Genomic DNA, 19,128 nt, shown 5'->3' with positions numbered 1-19,128 from the left:
TCTTTACGTTCCTTTCCGTGACCGCGTCGACGCGTTGTGAGAATGTTGTTTCAGTCTCCCATGCACACCCCAGGCCCTTAGCATGGTTTCTGTTTTATAGAGCTACTCCGCCGTCATCTGGATATATTCTTCATGTCATTCTCAGGCGCTCTCGCGTGTCCGCCGAAAGAAGTATGACTCATGATGACGATTTCATGCCACAACTAAATTTTGGGCTTCCGAATGCAGCCCTGGTAACCAATTAGGCTGTGATTGTTTATCGGCGCGAAAGCAGTATGCTGACAGCGGCAACGTGTTCGACGTACCCTCTGATGAGCCTACTTACCTTGGGTGCGTCTGCCACTAGGGCATTTCACTATGACTCCGCTGCCACCAATATGCTCATTCTACCTGAAACATCGACGCGACGAGCGTGTAACGGACATGATGATCTGACTGACTTTCGCAAGACGACAACCAAACAATTGAGAAAAATGTTGTGGATGATTGGTCAGTTGGAGAACATGCAAATTTACTGTCTTAGCGTGGGATTGGGGCTGACAGGTCTATATCAGGGGCTGCCCAGACTTGGCACTCCCAACGTTCGTCACTACTTCAGAACATCCTTGACTCGTCAGTTGTCCTCTGATCAATCGTCATGGCTCCCCATCCTCTTATCAACGAGCCTGCTCCAGAGTTCTCTATTCCCGATGCAAACGGACACATGTTCAAGTTTCCCCCTGAAGAACAGGGGGTGCGAGTGAAGAAGCCCATTGCATTGTTCTTCTACCCTGAGGCAGGTAAGCACTCGCGCATTTACACGCCTCGGCCTCAAGTATCGTGTTCATCCGTTCGCTGCACAGGAACATACGGTTGCACTCGCGAGGCTTGTCAATTTCGTGATGCATTGGTTGGTATGATCATCCTGTTCTTGCATGTGTACCATGTATTGAGCATACATTTGTAGAGAAAGAGATTTTCAAGCGAACTGATGTCCAGGTGATCGGGATAAGTCCCGATCCTGTGCCAAAGCAGAAGCGATTTGTTGAGAGTCAGAACCTTACAGTGAGTTATCTTGAGATTTTCGTCACGGTACAGCTGATTGTTGCCTGTACAGTATCCTGTCTTGAGCGACGAGAAGCACGTTGCATACCAAGCTTTCCATGTCGGCAAGGGCCTTCTCGGATTCTCCGACGCCAGAACAACTTTTGTCATCGACAATAAAGGCATAATCAGGTAAAACCATGTACGCTCACCATGCAGGATTCAAATGTAACTGGAAATATATAGGGACTCGTTATCTGCAACTATCAATTACAACGCCCACGTCAAATTTGTTATTAAGGCCTTGGAAGCACTGGAGTCTCAATCTTCTGTCGAGCCTATCCATGACACGGACGTCGATGCAGCACGTTCCGATGACCCGCCATCATCACCAAGTCGTGAAGAATTGGGTCGGGCTGCATATGTGGTCGGTGCATGACAACTCCGTCTCGTACTCTTAATTTCATTGTATCTTGCTGTGATATCCATCATGTCGTTCGAACAACTTTTCTGGTATCCACATCATTGTATGCACAATCCCACACCACCAGATCTACAGCATCTGGATCAACCAAAGATAATCCTGAGCCTTCTCGAGATTACTGAATCCACGAAGGTTAATGTTGAGAACTCGGGATAAGATGCAGTGCTAAGGGCTTGTTTATTTTTTCTAGAATTTTGATCGGGATAGCAGGATTGGCACGAGCAGCCAACTGAAGGTGTTGTCGAGCGACAGTGCAATCACCTCACAAACTGAAGCAAGCTAAAGTCGCTGTGTGTGGCATCGATCCATCGCTACGTTTCAAGCGCGTGTTCGTGCTCGGATGATATCCAATCTGAGGAAGATTGTTGAAATATGGTTCTACTGCTCGTGGAGGTGTCCGCCGCCGGTTATGAGCCAACCGCTGTTTTACGAACGACAAGGCATTGGCTGTTCGGCTTGCAGAATCAGAGTATAGATCCCTACCATGTTATCTTTCGAGGCACAAACGCAGCATGTCAATCATAATGTCTTTTTGTTAATTGATAATGTATCAGAACCGACGATCAACGCGCAGGGAAACCAAACAGGCCAGTTTCAAATCAAAGTCGGTTTGGGGCTTGTAGGACGCGCATGTTTAGACGTGTTTCGTGGATGTTATACAATTCGATGAGCAGACTCACCCTTGATTGGTCTCCGTATTCTCCAATACCTTTAACATTTCTGGTAGATAAAACTGGAAGCAGCCTGAATGTTGAAAAGATCTAGATTGTTTCCATCCTAAATCCATAGGAAAGGGCAACGCTTTCATCTCTATCGAGATTGAAAGAGTCACAGTTGGCAAGCGATTCATCAGATGCAAGTATGATTCAGATATCCACTGGCACACTTATTCTGAGTTCTATGCTAATTGTGCCGTCGCCAAACCCGAGTTTGCTCTCCATCCTATGTCGTCGATTCATGACTGCACGAAATGGTTGGAGGGTAAAGAATGTATCCTGTACCAAGTGCCGTAGATAGCCCAAGGAATAGCCATGCATTTAGATTTCGATAATAAAATACCGACCAATCAAAAGGAAAACTACGGCATGGGAACTGAAGATGGGAAAACGAAATGAGTGGTGGGTGGGTCTTAGGTGCGAAAGGAGGTGCGAGGTGTGACGACGTGGTGGAGGTAAAACCGAACGAGGGAAGTAAACGACGCCGCACGCGTGGTGCCGGCACATTCCGGCACCTATACAAATCATACCAGTCTTTCGCCAATCATGTGAGTCGCCGTCATGCCACAGTCTGATGGGCCTCTAGATAGGCCAAAGGTACGCAAGGTCCGCAGACGCACCTCTCACGGGTGTCACAACTCTGCTCGATATTCAAGCTCTTCTACTTTGTCTAAGCGACATTTAACAGCCCTTTTAGTGTAGCACACGTCCCCCAAGTTCCTGCATTACATGCTTACCACTGAACGTCTGATTCTCCGCTCTTATGTCGAGAGTGACCTCGACGACATTCTTCGCCTCTGGAATGATCCACTCGTTCAACCCCTTATTTCCAATGATAATGTCACTCTTCTTGGTCCAAAGTTTAAGGAAACACTAAGAGCTCAGATGGAGCGGGCGACCTTTGGTGCCGTAATCTCGCTTAAGGAAACCGAGGAATTCATGGGTCAGGGATTGGTCACTGTCCTCGAACCAAAGAATCGCGATGGCACATTTGGGATCTGTTTACTTCCAAAATTTTGGAATAACGGATATGGGACCGAGGCGACAAAGTTCATAATCGATTATTCGTTCAAGTGGTTTGGTTTGAACAGAATATCCCTCGGGGTCTTTGCAAATAATGCATGAGCAATTGCTGTCTACGAGAAACTGTGAGTGACGTCGTTTCATTTTGTTAAACCTTGTAATCGCACCTGTGAATGATGGTCGATTGATGCCATTATCTCAAATCAGTGGGTTCGTCATGGAGGGCAGGAAGCGCCAGGCAGTGTGGATGGATAATCAGTGGGAAGATATTTTGACAATGGGCATCTTGCGAGACGAATGGGACAGGCAACACTGAGGGAGAAGGATGACAACGTTTGGAGTATGTTCATGTCTTGTGTTTAGCCACTCGTGTTCGTGAATACTCAGTAGGCAGCACTCACCACTCATTTACGTCCAATTTCAATCACAATGTGCCACCAATCTGGACCAAGCCAAGTCTTCCAGCTTGCAGCAGACGTCCGCTCTATAAATCCGTAACTTTGGAAGTCGAAGTTTGTGGGCAGTGCACACTAGATTCACATTTTTTGATCTAAGGATAACACCGACAATGTTTCCTTCATATCCAAATCAGATGACGGTAAGGTAACCGTCAAGGCTACCATGGAGCATAGGACCACCTCAAAATAGAAATCATACCACATCTGTAAAATAATCGGCCAAACTCTCTTGTACCTCCTTCACCTTCCCGGCTACAGCAGCCAAGACGTTGTCTTTACACCATGGCATTCCATCTAGCATTCCCTGTGTAGGTATCTCCCGCTCCACAAGGGCCTTCGTCACACTCTCTGCAAGCATCAATTTGCCCACAACATCCGCATATTGTATAAGCAGGACCTGACGGCCCATGTCCAGTGTTGAGCGCCATAGTGCACCCCAGGCTTGATTACATCGTGCTTGAGCACCCCCTGTACACCGCGGGCTATGTGAGATAGCAGGTGGCTCGCTTGGCAGACGTTCCCATAGCCGGCCGAGAGCGTAATGCCCAGAAAGAAGGCGAATGCGCTGTGCTCGCGTGAGTGAGGTATCGTTATCCCAGACCTCCCGTCCTTGAAGCATCATGGCATGATATGCGAAACCAAGCAGGGTGCGCAAATTAAGCCGTTCTGCAACTCCAACAGCGAGTGCGATGTCCTTCCCAGATGCAAGGAGCCGTTTCCATCGCAGTGTGGCAGCGTCAAGAAGATCCCGTTGCTCACAAAGAGATGCAAGCTCAGTAAGTTGCACAAGGTTAGGCCCCTCGGCGTCTTCAACTTGAAGGTTGGGAGAGTGCGTTGGGCGCGTGTATATAGTCGTAAGGGCACCAAGGGCCCATGCTTCGATCGAGCGGAATTCATACTTATGCGTAATACGAGCGAGATTAAACAACTGAGATGCATTCGCCTTAGGCGTTAGTGCGAGGGTGAGCTCGTGCGGCCTGCGTGATATTTACTGAATACAGCTGTGCCCGGGGGGAAAAAGTCGTGCAAACGTACGTACAAGGCGTATAAAGCCCACAGGAGAGCGCGGAACTCCTGTGCAGTATCTCCCTGGAGCCTGATCGGATTGTCGTCGCTTTCGCCTTCGGGTCCCGCAGTGACACTCGGCGTACTGGAGCTTGAACGTAGGTCCGAGTCCAGGGAGAACATACTGTCAAAGGTAGATTTGTCCTTTGTTAGTGTTGACCTATGGACCTAAGAGTGATGGTTCGGTATTAGTAGGATACAATTCAATGCACACAGAAACGAACCCTAAAAAGCGTGTTCTCCACGAGCAGAACGGTGTTTCCGTCGGGTATATAGTATGTTGGATCGTGATGAGGTATGGAAAGCTGGAGCTGGAGCTTTGGTGTTGTTGGACTGACATCTCCTGAATGCATGAAGCTGGTTGTGAGATAAACGTCGGAAGGTAAATGAGCCATCAAACTATCGGATGTATACAGAGGCTATTGATGATGAAGTAGGAATAGCGAGAATGTTGTTGGGCGGTAGTGGTCAAGGTGCAAGACAGATAAGATTACAAGTTTAAACTTGTTTAAGAAAGGCAGCCGAACTCCAGACACAGTCTGTACAAACAAAGTGAACCATGGTCTTAAATAGTATTGTATACCTACAACATGATGTAGAAATTACATATGGAAGCCGTACCACCCAGATGCTTGCCAATAACCCTCCCAGGACCAACTCGGGGGAGATGCAGAACGAACCAATATAGAGAAAATGATATGCAATTGCAGGTTCACAGCTAGGATAGCGAGCGTGTAAAATGCTAAAAGTTCGAGTGCGAAGGGGTAAAGGCAAGCGAAAGGTCTAGAGTGAGGAGTACATGGGAAGGCATAGCGTAGGCGTACATACAGGAGGACTGCTTTTGAAGGACGTTTTCATACAAAGACGTGGGGGTGTGTGATGAAAGATGACTAAGTTAACGAATACAGTATGCTATGTGTTGAAAGATTGGGAGTTGATGGAGAGGTCATGACATCATGACTCAAGGGCTTTAAGCTCTACAACCAAGCGCTGGCGAATACAGATTAATTTGGACCCAGGTCAGATAGTCGATGGAGACGTACCTCAGCTTCTTTGGCGAGATATTCCTGATCTATCTCGCCACTTTGAGCTTGCTGGCCCAGTTTAATACCGTACTCAAGCAGCTGCTTCATGTAGTAGGGATTGATGACGGTCTCGTCTTGTGCTAGCTGGGGCTTCGCTGGCGTGATCTCAGCTACAGGAAATTAGGTCAACACAAGTTTCGATGGAGTACTTGATTTCTCACGTTCTTTCATCGCCAACCATTTCTGCTCAAGCAACTCAGGAATCGTAGCCCGCTCTTTCGAATTTCGCATCAAGCAACTCTTGATGCCCTGAATAACATCCGCTCTGACGGGTTGTTGTAAATGCTCGAGCTTTTTACGTTCGCCTGCCTTGTTCACGACAGTGGGTATGCTGCAGTCCGGATACTCAATGACATGAGCTAAGTCCGGGATAGCCTTCATCTTTTGATATACAGAAAGATGTTGGAACGGCGGGTGACCATAAACCATCTGGTAGAGGATGCACCCGAGAGACCAGACGTCACTGGCTCGTCCAACTTTGAGCCGCCGCATGCCGTCAGGAAGTTCAATAGCTTCGGGGGACATGTAGTTGACAGTTCCGATCTAGAGAGAGGAGCGTGATTAATAATAAAGGATGTATACCTGAAGCAGAACTTGCCTGATGATCTCGCTGGATGTTAGTAGTGTCGTTTGCGATGGCATTCGCAATGCCAAAATCAATCAGCTTCAGCTGACCCCTCACGAGAACGAAGTTTGCGGGCTTCAAATCTGAATGAACGATCTTCTCCTCGTGGATGACGTGAACGGCTTGAAGCATCTGCTCGCTCACGTCAGCAACAGGGATGAACAATAAGGTGTTCTGACTGACCTGCTGCCAATAATACGATATCCAAACCATATTCATCGGTTCCTTCTGCTGCTCCTGCAGCAACTTTGCTAGATCAACCTCTCCGCATTCCATCACGAGCATCAAATGTCCTTTTGTCCCTCCAGGTCCTGCCTTCACCTCGCTATCAAACAGCTGGATAATCCGATTGTTTCCCTCAAGCCGTTTAAGCAGTCCGATCTCATTCATGTATCCGCTCATAGTCTCTGCGTCCGTCTTGTCCAGCGACACGCGTTTGATAGCATAGATCTCGTTGTTGGCGTTCATCACGCGATATACCCGAGACGAGCCGCCTTTTCCGATCAGATCGAGTCGAGCATATACTTTCTTGTTTACAACAATGTTGTGATTCCGGACGGGAGCAGGAGCAGGCGCTGGCGCAGGTGGAGGTGGCGCCTGCCGCACTCGTGACGCAGTTTTGGCCTCAGGCTCGCTATCCGCAGGCTCGTCCCCCCCAGCCCACGTCTTCCCATTCTTTGATTTGCCAGGACCAGGCGGCGCTAACGACCCACTCGTGGTTGGTGGCTCGGGCGCTGTGGGATTTCGCCGGTGATACGCTTGGCCATGTCCCTGCAACTGTGACGATGACACATTTCGCGCAGACGGAGACAGTCTGCCTGGGTTTCGATCGCCCACTGTGGGTGAGGATGCGGTGGGCGGATTATTGAGCGCGAGGGAGCGAACAGTGTCTGAGTCGTGTCGATGATGCGTATGGGTGCGTACGTGTGCCTGAGACATATGTGTCGGGGAGGGCGATTGGCGGGGCTGTGGCTGGGGGAAAGGTTCAGGTGCCTCTTCCGCTGCTCGGCGGGCATATTCTGCTGCATACTCTGTGACCGTACGGTCAATGGAGAGGCACAGGCAAGCATGAGGACATTAACGCACCATCTTGCTCGGACGTCACGCGTCTGACGCGCGCTGAGTTGAGGCCCAAGCTGGACCCTGGACGTGGGGCGTGCTGCTGTTGATTTTGGCTTGGGAGCAGGCGCGGAGATAACCGGTCTTCTATTGCCGAGGTTGTTAAATCCCAAAGGCACGTTTGTAAAGAGCATAAGAATTTAGAAACATACCTCCAGAGGCATCACTCAAACTGGCTGAACGGCGAGGTCGTGTGCTGCTCGATAGAGTAAGAGGGGCGGCATGACTGCGATGGCGAAGAATGCCATTCCCAGGTTGTGGTTCATCTACGTCTACATAAATGGTTTTGGCAATGAGACCAGAGAAGAGTGAGAGATACGCACTGGGATCAGTCTCATCACAGGCCTGGTCGGTAGCAAGCTCGTTCTCACTACCTTCATTCTCATTAATCTTATCGAACCCACCCGAACCCACACCATACTTGACAGCCATACCCATCAATACCCGTCCCGCGCGATTGGGCCCAGGCATGATCTGCCGGCCAGGCTGTAGCGGCTGGCGTGCGCCTGTGGATGATCCATATGCGCGTGTGGGGAGGCTAGAGATTGCCCGTCCGTCGATTTGACTCACAGACGCCGAACGAGTGGTTAATCGCGGGGAAGTCCGTTTGGGGGCGGGGCCATCTGACGACAGGCCGTCCCCGTCGGAAATAGTTATTAAATTTTCTTTCTCCTCCTGCACTCGTATATCCCACTCCTCTCGCACTCGCAGTTCCTCCCGTTCATCCAGCGTAAGTGGTTGCTCACGGTACTCATCTCGAGGCACACGTTGGGGACGCCCAATTTTTCGACCAGTACCAGCAAGACCACTCGATAATGGTGCACGTAATGCTGGTTGAGATGCAGCTGGTGTCGATGTAGCAGGTACGGATGCGACCCGTTGGAATGAACGAGCGGAATTGCCTGTAACTAGTGACTGGGCTCGGTGCTGAGCTGCAAGTGGCAGCGGTTCAGCCCCACTTCCGCTTTGAAGTGAATAGGCACTCTCTGACCGCGGGAGAGAGTTACGTCGTGATGGTACTGGAGAATTGAGCAATATAGGTGAAGGAGGTTTAGTGTACGCATATGAAACAGAGGTCCCCTGCGGCGGGGAAGACGACGAAGGCTTAATAGCACCATCAAGCAGAGCATCATTTGGTGTTGGGGGGCTCGAATGATTAGACCTTGATGAACCCTTTGATACGCGGACATAATTGCCCGCAGAATCGAGCTCGTAGTCGAATGAGAGCTCGATGATAGATGACTCATCAGATGGCGAAGTTGAGGCCCGACGACTAAGAATCTTTGGGTCATCAAATGCTATCATTGGTGGTGTTTGTGGTGGTGAGACACGGTGCTCGCGATGAGCGGGCAATAGAGTTGGTGGTGACGTTGAAGAGATCATCGATGTCGAGAAAAGCTAGCACGTCTAGGATAGAGAATGAGCACCGATAAGAAGGCAGTCGTCGTCGTCGGTAGCGGCGGCGACGATGTCGAACTTGAGGAAACGAAGGGAAAGTCACAAAACTCTTTGTGAAGACTCGAACCATGAGCGAACACGAGGCAGATACGCGATCACGTGCAAAGTGTTAATCTGGCTGTAGACCGTGTTAGTCCATCGTGGACTCCCCCTATGGCACGCAGGACCTCCGAGTCCATCGTCCACCCCTCCAACTTATTCACCGACTCAGCCCTTGAATCAATTATAATAGGTCACTGTGCTGAGTCCTGACAAGTCTTTTCTCAGTTTCGAATATTAATCTACCTCACAGATTAACTAATAGACTGGTACTCAAGTTAGAGCAACTGGCGACCATCTGTGCCACCCTCAGTTACTAGGGTCATTCAAATCATTCTGACTCAAATGAGTAAGTATTAAATCTGTGGAATTACGAGTACTACTCCTAATGATGACGAAGAGTAGACCAGAACCACAGTCCAATTGACACGCGTGTTTGTGACTCGGAGCGACTTCGTAGCCGCAACTCGATCAGAATCTTGATCAGATAGTCGGGGCTTATTGCAATCAAATGGAAAGGTGTAAGCATGAGATCAGCCTTCAGACATTTAGCAGTACTCTAATGTAAAATATCAGGTTTACACCCATGGAAAGCGGCTGACAGCGTCCAACTACACAACAGCTGACACGGCACTGGCATTGGCACATCAAGTCAACTCGTAGCGAAAGCAAAGCATCTTCAACACACTCTTCTCCACCTCTCAAATCTCCGACTTCCTTGTCGTTGACTCAGCCCAAAGAACTCAGTGAAAAGGTTCTCTTTCATATCATCACGAGCCCAACAGTGCAAGTCATGTCAAACTGCAGAAGAACTGAGCATCTCCTACATGTTTCTGATTGATTTGCTCCACAGTGATCAATAAGGATTCTACGAAATTTCTGCAAGTTGCTGCCAGGATGAGAAGTCATTGATGTCTTTTCACATGGTTTCCCCGCCTTTATCGCAGTTTCTAGTGCAACCTCTGGCAAGGCACTCAAAGGTTTCACGAAGTATAGAGGAACATTACGGAGTGCAGCAGGCTCTCAGAGTCAGACTTGGAGATCATTCGGAAATCATCGTCACCCAGCTAGTGGTGGGCTGCTAGAATGTGAATGGGACGGAACCTGGAACAAGACGAAGACCGAGTGTCATCTGGTTTATGATCAGTGAAAGTGTACGCTGAAATTTGTGATTTTAGCCCAAGGGGAGAACGCTCCGTACACAGTAGCCATGACCACATGTCTCATTTTTCTTTCACTCGTTGTTCCCGCTAGCAAACGGTAAGATGGACACTCTCGAGGTCCTTTCCTCGACATCATTGCTCGACGTGTTCATGTACATCGACTATGATTGACCTAATCCTGTGGATGTGATCGACAATTGGATAATGCTAATATTAAGCACGTTCGGGATCACCTAGAGGTAGGCGTACAATTATCAAGTGATTATGTGCCCAATTAGATGTGTAGCGGCACCTGCATGCGAACTCTGAAGCATGCGAAAGCCATGCAGATACTTGAGAAAGAGCCAATTCAGAACGAGATTTATCGAATCGAGTAGTGCATGATACGTGAACAGTACGTACAAGCATATATCTAGAATCAATCATCCACTTCCTCCCATTCCGATTCTGAACCCTCGTTGCCCTCTTCAATATCTACCAGTGACGCAAATTCATCGTCACTGGCCTCGAAGAAATCAACTACCTCTACATTATCCCTCAGCCATTGTAAATCATGATCCATGACTTCGTCATCCTCTTCCATATACACAGCCTTTAGAGGGACACCCGCTTCCTTTCGCTTCTGAACCAATTCGCATATTTGGTGTCCAGCGACGCCGGCAGTCGACAAGGTGATAAGTGAAGGGAGACAGACGTGACAAGCGTCTCGCTGGCCAGGAACAGGACAAGGGTGATAAAGTAACTGAAGGAACGCATGAGGGAGGTACCTCATCACTAGGTTGAGAGTCTTGAGGTTTCCAAGCTCTGCGTACATGAGCTCTATGCTGCGGTCCGAGCAGGAAAGCCCGGATATTTTGAGGGTGTCAAGTCCACTGAGTAAACTGCGTTTCTTCTCTCCATCCTTTGGTACCATCGGGACTGCGGTTATCACAGGACCAGCAAGTTGGAATGCGAAATCCGTAAAATCCCCATCGTCCAAATCAAGTGTGAGACTTTTGAGTGCGGGAAATGCTAAACGGCGGAGCAACCCGCTGACATAGACTGGTGAATGGAATGCCAGGACAAGATGTGTCAGCGAGTGCAACTCGATGACTCCGGTATAATCATTGCCATAGCTTCCCGAACTTCCTTCAGAACACCAATCATGGGGAGCACCAAGGGGACCAGAGCTGCATAAAGAGAGTGTTTCTAGTTTGGGTGCGCCGCAAAGGATGGCGGCAAATTGTGTCCATGACGGTCGCACGTCATCTGTATGATAAGCAAGCTCCAAGTCCAAGAGATTGAGCCCGCGTGATAACCATTCTTGGCACCAGTCAACATGCACACCCCACAACGCTACACTCTTAAGACGAGGAGCAACACCTCCGAACAACTTGAAATGTTGTACAAGGTCAGGTTGAGCGAAAGCTGTGAGGCTTTCTGCGTCTTCATGATGGTACAATTGGAGAGCCTCGAGCTGGGGAGCACCTGCTATGGAAGGATCTGAAACCGCAGAGAGGAAAATAAACATGTGCTTGTAACAAGCGACCGCCACTTCGATAGATCCCCAGCGTGATATGTGTGGAACAAGAAGGGACATAAGATTATCGAGATCGGAAAAGGTCATCGAACGTGGGGACTGACCAAGCTCTGAGTCTTCAGAGCCTGAGGAATCCTCTTCTTCATCGTCATCTGGAGGTTCGCAATCTATGCGTATGTCGATAGGAAGGCTCTTGCTGCGCTCAAGTAAAGTCTGAACTCGTTCAAATGGGGGTGAATCGAGAGGTGATACATCGATCTCTGTCCAGAGAGACGGCGTGTTGAGGGCCACCACACGCCAATGATGACAGACATGCGAGATGAGGACCTCAAATGATGGCATGGGTTCGAATGTCGTGTCGCTAAGCGTTGATAATTCGGATAAATTATCATCATCCACGCCATCGTTCCTTGTCACTCTGCTCCGTTTTAAGTTTGTTGTTTCGCTGTCTTCATCTACTCCGTCTTTCGCGCCTGCTTCCAAATTCCAGTACACCGCCATTGCCTCATCTTCCTCTTCCTGCTCGTCCTCTTCGTCTTCATCCTTAATGGATTGGGCGCCGACCTCGAAAATGAGGGAAAGGAGCTCCGGAGGGATGTCATTCACTGGACAACGTGTGCCCTTCGGTGGGACGAAAGGGTTGTCTTTTAGTGAAATGTTGGAGGAGCAGTCCATTCTTTACACAATGACCGATGATCAGCTTGTGCTACTTAATTTTGAAGAAAGAACGCACTTGACAAATTCCGGTTTGAAGTTGGAAGAAAACGAAATAAGATGATCAGAAGATCTGCTTTGATAACTCGATATGCCAAATACAGTAGTAAGCAGTGCCCTTGCACTGGATACAGTGATATATGTGTGCTTGTCTTACGCGTCCCATTTGCTCAGCGCTCAACATCAAACCGTCACTGCTATAATACCATCAATGGGTTCTCCAGTCCGGGTCTATGTTTATGACCTCAGCAAGGGTCTCGCCGGCCAGATCTCCTTGCAGCTCACCTGGTAAGCAGATAGATGGCGTCTGGTTAGTATCATCTGGCATCGACAACCAAAATTCGTGTGCTCACTGAACACTATATGTATAGGCATACCTCAGTTGTTGTCTTCGGGAAAGAAATCTTTTATGGACAAGGCATTTGTGAAGCTGAACCGGGTCGGTCCCATGTAAGCTGCCAGGGTCGCAAGTTGGTTCTATCACTTTAACATAGTGAGCCATAGCACGGGTCACCTCTGAGGATCATTGATATGGGAGAGACACATTTGGACGAGCAGACGTTTATGGAATGCCTCAGCCAGATAAAAGAGCATTACACTGCCGACAAAGTAGGTGTTTGCTCTGATGCGAGGGACTTGTCTTGCTCACCAAATTCAGTACCATCTATTAGGTGAGACTGCGGCATGAGATAGGATCATGGATCACTGATTGATGCTTGAAAAGACTTCAACTGCAATTCATTTACTAACAATTGCCTCGGCATTTTGAATAATGGCTCGCTTCCATCGTATATCAAAGGTATTGGCCTTTAATATATTTATTCGGTTGAATATAATCATGAAAACACTCTTGCAGACCTACCATCCGATTTTCTATCGACGCCGTTTGGTGCTGCCTTACGACCAACTATCGATGCCATGTTTAGGGGCAGGGCTTCTACCGGCATCCTAACCCCTCCCCAAGATATCTCAGCCACAACCGATTCACCTGATTCGGCATTGGCTTCGTCTGTGCTGCAGGCAGTAGCAGCTGGCGCAACATCCAACAGCTCTGATGTGCCGTCGTCATCCAGAGACTACCTTCCGACACCTGCACCAACATCGCCCCCTACGCCGGTTCAGAACCACAGCCTTACTACACCTGTGCACATTGCTACAAACCCCTCATCTTTCCATAATGTGCTTCGCACACATCGTGCTGTGGTTGCATTCTTCACGAGTGCAACATGTGGGCCTTGCAGGATGATCGAGCCTGTATTCGAAGAGCTTGCACAGAGCAAGAGCCGGGCCAACGATGTCGCGTTTGTTAAGATAGACTTGAGTGTCGGAATGAGCAATGCGGTGGGCGGCGAGTATGGTGTGAGAGTAACACCGACGTTTATTTTATTCTTGGACGGGAATAAAGTAGGAGGGGAACATACGATGTCCTAGCAATAACTGACACGCTTCCATAGACCCATGAAATGAAGGGGATCAATGCACCTGAATTACGCACTCAAGTCGACTTGCTCCTTTATCAGGCGTTTCCTCGTGAGCGTATATTTTCCCTTATTTTATAACACCGAACTGATGCGGCGACGGCGATCAGCTCATCCACATACTACGTTGTCACTTCCTGCGATCGAAGCTATACCCCTTAATGCTATCCTGTCTTCTCAAGTTCCAGATCTCGATAAAGTGCTTGCGAAATTGACGGGGTTCATAGATGTTGCTCCTTCATGGTCGGGCTTCGTTACGAAAGAAGCCACGAAGCAAATTCTCGCGGAGAATATCGTTCCGTACCTCAAAGCAAAAGAGTCTTCATCACCCCCTAGCATTTTTATAGAGCCTTGGAAAGACGCGACGATAAGCCTTGCGACGAATCTTTCCGCAGGAGAATTGTTCCCTGTGGTAGACATGTGGCGCGTTGCTCTGCTCAAACCAGCCGTGTGCGGTTGGAGTGCAACAAAAGTCGGTCCTGAAAGCCCGATCCTCGTCTTGTTATCCAAGGCCGAAGGCGCGCCAAGGAATTATACCCTCACGCTCTTGAAGATGATTTCAAACGCGTTTGCGAACACGGTCATAGCCCGAGAACTTCTTCTTTCATCTCGAAGTAGCATCAAAGACCTAGCGGTGGCTGCATTGTTTCATGACGATGTAAATGTACGGTTGGCAGCAGCCAACCTGGCATTCAATATGGCTGCGCACATTCAGAGACTGAGAGTAGATAAGGCGCGGGGGAATGTTGAAGGGGACGACGTGGGCGAGAATGAAGACTGGGATATTGAAATGACAAGTGCGCTTCTGGAAGTTATAGGACGGGAGAAGACGAACGAAGAAATTGGTACGCCCTCGATTTAATCCAGCCTCGTAGCAGTTACTTGATCATTGCATTTTCTGTGACAGTTCATCGTTTGACAGCGTCACTGGCACTACTTATCCGACTTTCTCCGTTCATTGAACAGCTCACTTCCTTGTTAGAGGTTTTGCAAGCTCAGAAAATACTCAAGGATAAGTTGAAGAGAGGCGGATGCGGGGACACGGGGGTTGTAAAGAATGAGGCCCGCAAACTCATCGAGGAGGTTGCTGAGAAACTTTGTGCTTGATTGTGGAGTGCTTTGTCCTTGCTGTACTTAGTGTATTGCTATCATATGTACACGTCTCATTTAAGAATAAATATAGGCGCCTTGCAGGATCTGGGATTATTTGATGTTGTACATTTCCAAGGCTGTCCGTTTTCAGCGGGATAATATCACGAGCACATGAATAACCGGAAAGCCGACGGAAGTTGCACAAAAAGTTGTCTGCGACAACACGGATGGACCCTCTGTTCTTCATCTGCTGGATCCTAGACGCAGTCTCAACTGATACCATCTAATCAATCATTAGGCGCTGGCGAACTATTAACCTCTCTATCTCCACTTCTTAAGCCCATCTGACAGACAGTGGATACCTGAAGGACAAGCATCCTTCCATCCGTTGTCGCTCACAGCATCTCCTGTTATTTCGAGTCCATGCTGAAGTTCTCAAGCAGATTAGCCTCTCGTTCGTCGCGTTCACCGGTACGTAATTTGCCGGTTAGTCACTCATAACGTTAACTGCTTCTCCAGCTTGTGTCTCAAATGGCCAACAAACGCAATTTCAAGTCCTCAACCCCCAAGAAGTCTGATATTCCAGAGGGATATGCCGTTGATCCTACCGCAGGGAACATGTTGCGGTTCCAGGCCTCACTTCCTCAGCTTCCCGTTCCGGCGCTGTCTTCAACCGTGCACAAGTACCTCGAGACCATTCGGCCTCTTCTGACAGATGCGGAGTATGCTAAGTCTCAGGCCACTGCACAAGAGTTTCTCAAATCGTCTCAGGCCGCTGAGCTTCAGAAACGCCTAGAAGCCCGTGCCGCAGACCCATCCATCAAGAATTGGCTGGCGGACTGGTGGAATGACGCAGCATACATGGGCTACCGCGATCCTGTTGTGGTCTATGTCAGCTACTTCTACGTGCATCTTGATGATCCACGCAGACGTGAACCGGCGAAGAGGGCTGCTAGTCTGATCAAGGCTATGCTGCCTTTCAGAGATATCACAGAGTCGTCAGTATCCCGCGTGTCTTTGGCCTTGTTTCATTACTCATGCCAAGCCGAGCAGGAAACAATTGGAACCTGAAAAGGTTCGTGGGATCCCATTGTGCATGGATTCGTACAAATGGCTGTAAGCGTTCATTCCGTAACTCATGGTAGCGAATTAAATCCTTGCAGCTTCCATGCATGCCGATACCCCACCAAGCCATCCGACACTGCCAGAAAGTTCGATCCAAAGGCACATAATCACGTCGTGTTTGTGAGGAAGAACAAGTATTATGAAGTCCTCCTTACAACCCCAGAAGGACATGAACTAAGTGAGGCTGAGCTGGAAGTGTGCGTGTTGCGCATCAATTGGTTTGAGTTCAATGAACTTAACGTATCTTTGGAACGTAGGCAAGTGGAACGAGTTATTAGGATGGCAGGGACGGAGGCGGGCACTCCGGTCGGCGTGCTGACATCGGAGAACAGAGATATTTGGACTGATGTAAGTACTTGGCAGTTCCGTTTAGCCGCCATTTCCATACCCTCATTCCTTTATCCGTTCAGGCACGTTCTGCACTAATTGCAAGTTCGCCATTGAATCAACAATCTCTCGAGCGCATAGAGTCCTCGGCGATCATCGTCTGCCTTGACGACACAACACCCGTCTTGCGCGAAGATATTTCTTGGTCTTGCTGGGTCGGAGATGGCCGGAACCGTTTCTACGACAAGCACCAATGTATGTGGTTATTAACTTTCACAATTCTCTCCAGATGTACTAATGCGCTTTACTCGTGTCAGTAATCGTCTTCGATAATGGGCGATCGGGCTTCCTTGGGGAGCATTCGTGCATGGATGGCACGCCCACGCTTCGCCTGAATGAATTCATTCTTGCTTCTCTTGCCCACAACAAAGTTGATCTTGGTGCGCCTAGGTCTAGTTCGACTGGGGCCAATCTTCCGCAGCCCGCAGAGTTGAAATTTGAGCTTGACGCCACATGCAAGAACTACATTAATGAGGCATGCCAACATTTTGATGAGCTCGTGGGTCAGCATGACATGCATGTGAGTGCAGGGTTCAGTGAGATCTGTCAGGGTTGCAGATGATTAATTGACACCGTTCCTAGGTGCTCCACTACGAAGGCTATGGGAAAGACCTTATGAAGAAGTTCAAGGCTTCCCCTGATGCATGGGCTCAGCTTGTGAAACAGCTTGCCTTTCATAAAATGTTCAATCGACCTGGTGTGACGTATGAAAGCTGTCAGACGCGCAAATACCAGCAAGGCCGCACAGAGGTCATCCGTAGTGCCAGCTCGGAAAGCAAGGAATGGGCCGAAGCCATGCTTAATCGAGAAGAATCTGTAGGTCTTCATGCGGAGATCGCGTAACATTTTCCCATTCCAGTTAGATGCTAAATGTCATGGGGAATTCGCATCTAGGATGAACGCCGCGCCGTGCTCTTCCGCCGCGCCGTCGCGCGCCACCTGCAGTATGCTGCCTGGGCCGCGGATGGGCAAGGGGTGGACCGACACCTATTTGGTCTAAAGAAGATGGTTTGTGATGGCGAGTCCGTCCCAGCTATCTATTCGGATCCAGCATTTTCCAAGACCAACCATTGGGAATTGTCGACATCTCAACTTTCTTCCAAGTATCTAGACGGGTGGGGATACGGAGAAGGTACACTTTGTTGTTGAAAGTGTTTTTTTGCGAATCGAAGCTGATGATTATCACACGCAGTTGTTACGGACGGGTATGGACTCTCGTATTCCATCGATGATCACTACATCCGCTGGACCATCACATCACTTAAACGGAATACTGCTGAACTAAAGCACTACCTTGCGGAGGCTGCAACAGAGACGAGGTTCATGATGGAGAGGGCTGCTGCTGCTGAACAGAAGGCAAAGTTGTGATTGTGTCACTATTGACACGGTGTTGATGCGTTATTTAATGGCATAATTTGTTTATGATAGTTTATGGTATCAGGGATAGATCTTTCGCTTGTAGGCTGCTGTGTGTCCGGGGGAGTGAGAAGAAGACGTATACCTTCCTTTTGTTTCCACATCTTGCGTGCGGTCGCAAGGGGATCTCCGAAACCCGATTTCTACGGAACGAAGGAGCTCCTTTTAATCATATTGTTCCCTATGATCTGATTCCTACGGCACAGCGTTGACAGTGAAGTTGAAAGGCACCTGAGCTTGAACGTTTGAACCCTGGCCCTTGCGGAAAGTCCGGCCCCGGCAGTATCGTCGGTGTCATATGCCCCATCGAGTTTGTCTTGGAGGGGGTCACTTCAGAAGTACAAAGTGATTTTTTTTTTCTATTAGCGTAGTAGTATGTCCCACGAGACAGATGCCCTTCCCATCGGCTGATTTTCCCATCTACCTAGCGCTGCTCCGCGAGCGGCTAAGGAAGGCGGCCGGTTGATTCCGCGAACAGCTCTGTTCGAACCGTAAATCACCTCGACCGTTTCGGCAGTTTGTGAACATAAGAACGGGTGCGGCACAAATATTTGCAAAATGAATGTTCTGGATTCAAACTTTGTACTTTGGTGCAAGCTAAGGTTTGTGCACGTTACATCATGCTCGATTTCAATCCCACTCACCTATGAAGACCACTTTCCTTGTGTTTCGGAGTAAATGCCTGCGGCAGATGGCAAAATTTTGATGCGAAACTTACGGACTGCGAAGTAACCGTGAGTCCAGGCAGCAAACAGGAAACCGGAGAAGTAGAATCGTGATAAGAGTACCTTTACCCCGAGTCGTCAGGATATGCCCAAATATCGGTATAACCAACGTGGTTTTTTGACCATTTTGGGTCGTTGGAAATTTTGCGGCCTTGTATCGCTGGCAGTTCCTCCGTAGTTTCCTGAGTCCTTATAAATTCAAGTACCCACAGCCTTCATTCTCGACATGGCTGACTGTGACATGCGGTTGGTGGCGTACTAGACGATTGCTGATGATCACCTATAAAAGCATATCACAGGCCGCTTCCTGTCTGTTCAAACCCGCCGGAGAACTCGAGTACTGAAACCAACAAATTCGAAGTGGAGTTGAACGGCGAGAACTCAGATGAAGATAGTAAGTCAGGAGACTCGTGG

The 19,128-nt window shown here is 48.8% G+C and overlaps 7 protein-coding genes across 7 annotated transcripts; 4 read left to right on the top strand and 3 right to left on the bottom strand.

Moving 5' to 3' along the window:
- Nucleotides 1-409: 409 nt before the first annotated feature.
- EDB93DRAFT_236405 (thioredoxin-like protein) lies at nucleotides 410-1,727 on the top strand. The gene is made up of 6 exons (XM_041455803.1): nucleotides 410-489; nucleotides 555-779; nucleotides 843-893; nucleotides 947-1,044; nucleotides 1,097-1,215; nucleotides 1,270-1,727. Exons 2-6 carry the CDS (start codon nucleotides 638-640, stop codon nucleotides 1,460-1,462), a joined length of 603 nt encoding a protein of 200 aa, XP_041309157.1. The 5' UTR covers nucleotides 410-489; nucleotides 555-637; the 3' UTR covers nucleotides 1,463-1,727.
- Nucleotides 1,728-2,952: 1,225 nt separating this feature from the next.
- On the top strand, nucleotides 2,953-3,562 carry EDB93DRAFT_1239832 (acyl-CoA N-acyltransferase; the record flags this gene model as incomplete). Its single annotated transcript, XM_041451684.1, has 3 exons — nucleotides 2,953-3,327; nucleotides 3,367-3,371; nucleotides 3,454-3,562. 3 exons carry the CDS (start codon nucleotides 2,953-2,955, stop codon nucleotides 3,560-3,562), a joined length of 489 nt encoding a protein of 162 aa, XP_041309156.1.
- Nucleotides 3,563-3,649: 87 nt separating this feature from the next.
- On the bottom strand, nucleotides 3,650-5,309 carry EDB93DRAFT_236504 (uncharacterized protein). The gene is made up of 3 exons (XM_041455804.1): nucleotides 4,994-5,309; nucleotides 4,744-4,937; nucleotides 3,650-4,681 (listed from the first exon to the last, which is right to left on the bottom strand). Exons 1-3 carry the CDS (start codon nucleotides 5,162-5,164, stop codon nucleotides 3,898-3,900), a joined length of 1,149 nt encoding a protein of 382 aa, XP_041309155.1. The 5' UTR covers nucleotides 5,165-5,309; the 3' UTR covers nucleotides 3,650-3,897.
- An 8-nt stretch (nucleotides 5,310-5,317) lies between these two features.
- EDB93DRAFT_1320402 (kinase-like domain-containing protein) lies at nucleotides 5,318-9,129 on the bottom strand. The gene is made up of 8 exons (XM_041454912.1): nucleotides 7,922-9,129; nucleotides 7,751-7,870; nucleotides 7,566-7,685; nucleotides 6,663-7,510; nucleotides 6,453-6,611; nucleotides 6,016-6,397; nucleotides 5,813-5,964; nucleotides 5,318-5,759 (listed from the first exon to the last, which is right to left on the bottom strand). Exons 1-8 carry the CDS (start codon nucleotides 8,979-8,981, stop codon nucleotides 5,724-5,726), a joined length of 2,877 nt encoding a protein of 958 aa, XP_041309154.1. The 5' UTR covers nucleotides 8,982-9,129; the 3' UTR covers nucleotides 5,318-5,723.
- A 1,228-nt stretch (nucleotides 9,130-10,357) lies between these two features.
- EDB93DRAFT_236325 (uncharacterized protein) lies at nucleotides 10,358-12,566 on the bottom strand. The gene is made up of 4 exons (XM_041455802.1): nucleotides 12,511-12,566; nucleotides 10,661-12,453; nucleotides 10,508-10,590; nucleotides 10,358-10,436 (listed from the first exon to the last, which is right to left on the bottom strand). Exon 2 carries the CDS (start codon nucleotides 12,450-12,452, stop codon nucleotides 10,677-10,679), a length of 1,776 nt encoding a protein of 591 aa, XP_041309153.1. The 5' UTR covers nucleotide 12,453; nucleotides 12,511-12,566; the 3' UTR covers nucleotides 10,358-10,436; nucleotides 10,508-10,590; nucleotides 10,661-10,676.
- Nucleotides 12,567-12,632: 66 nt separating this feature from the next.
- On the top strand, nucleotides 12,633-15,196 carry EDB93DRAFT_1135970 (PUL domain-containing protein). The gene is made up of 8 exons (XM_041449147.1): nucleotides 12,633-12,779; nucleotides 12,863-12,941; nucleotides 12,996-13,104; nucleotides 13,216-13,290; nucleotides 13,348-13,895; nucleotides 13,946-14,021; nucleotides 14,080-14,814; nucleotides 14,877-15,196. Exons 1-8 carry the CDS (start codon nucleotides 12,703-12,705, stop codon nucleotides 15,074-15,076), a joined length of 1,899 nt encoding a protein of 632 aa, XP_041309152.1. The 5' UTR covers nucleotides 12,633-12,702; the 3' UTR covers nucleotides 15,077-15,196.
- EDB93DRAFT_1135962 (acyltransferase ChoActase/COT/CPT) lies at nucleotides 15,189-18,128 on the top strand. Its single transcript, XM_041449146.1, has 10 exons — nucleotides 15,189-15,532; nucleotides 15,581-16,059; nucleotides 16,115-16,177; nucleotides 16,225-16,383; nucleotides 16,444-16,534; nucleotides 16,597-16,768; nucleotides 16,831-17,093; nucleotides 17,156-17,389; nucleotides 17,468-17,705; nucleotides 17,766-18,128. The coding sequence occupies exons 1-10, from the start codon at nucleotides 15,485-15,487 to the stop codon at nucleotides 17,939-17,941; spliced, it is 1,923 nt and encodes a 640-aa protein (XP_041309151.1). The 5' UTR covers nucleotides 15,189-15,484; the 3' UTR covers nucleotides 17,942-18,128.
- Nucleotides 18,129-19,128: the final 1,000 nt, after the last annotated feature.

The sequence above is a fragment of the Suillus bovinus genome (assembly GCF_016758785.1).
Source record: "Suillus bovinus strain UH-Sbo-P2 chromosome Unknown EDB93scaffold_17, whole genome shotgun sequence".
NCBI classification, from domain to species: Eukaryota; Fungi; Basidiomycota; class Agaricomycetes; order Boletales; family Suillaceae; genus Suillus; species Suillus bovinus.
This window is presented reverse-complemented; position numbering and strand designations above follow the sequence as displayed.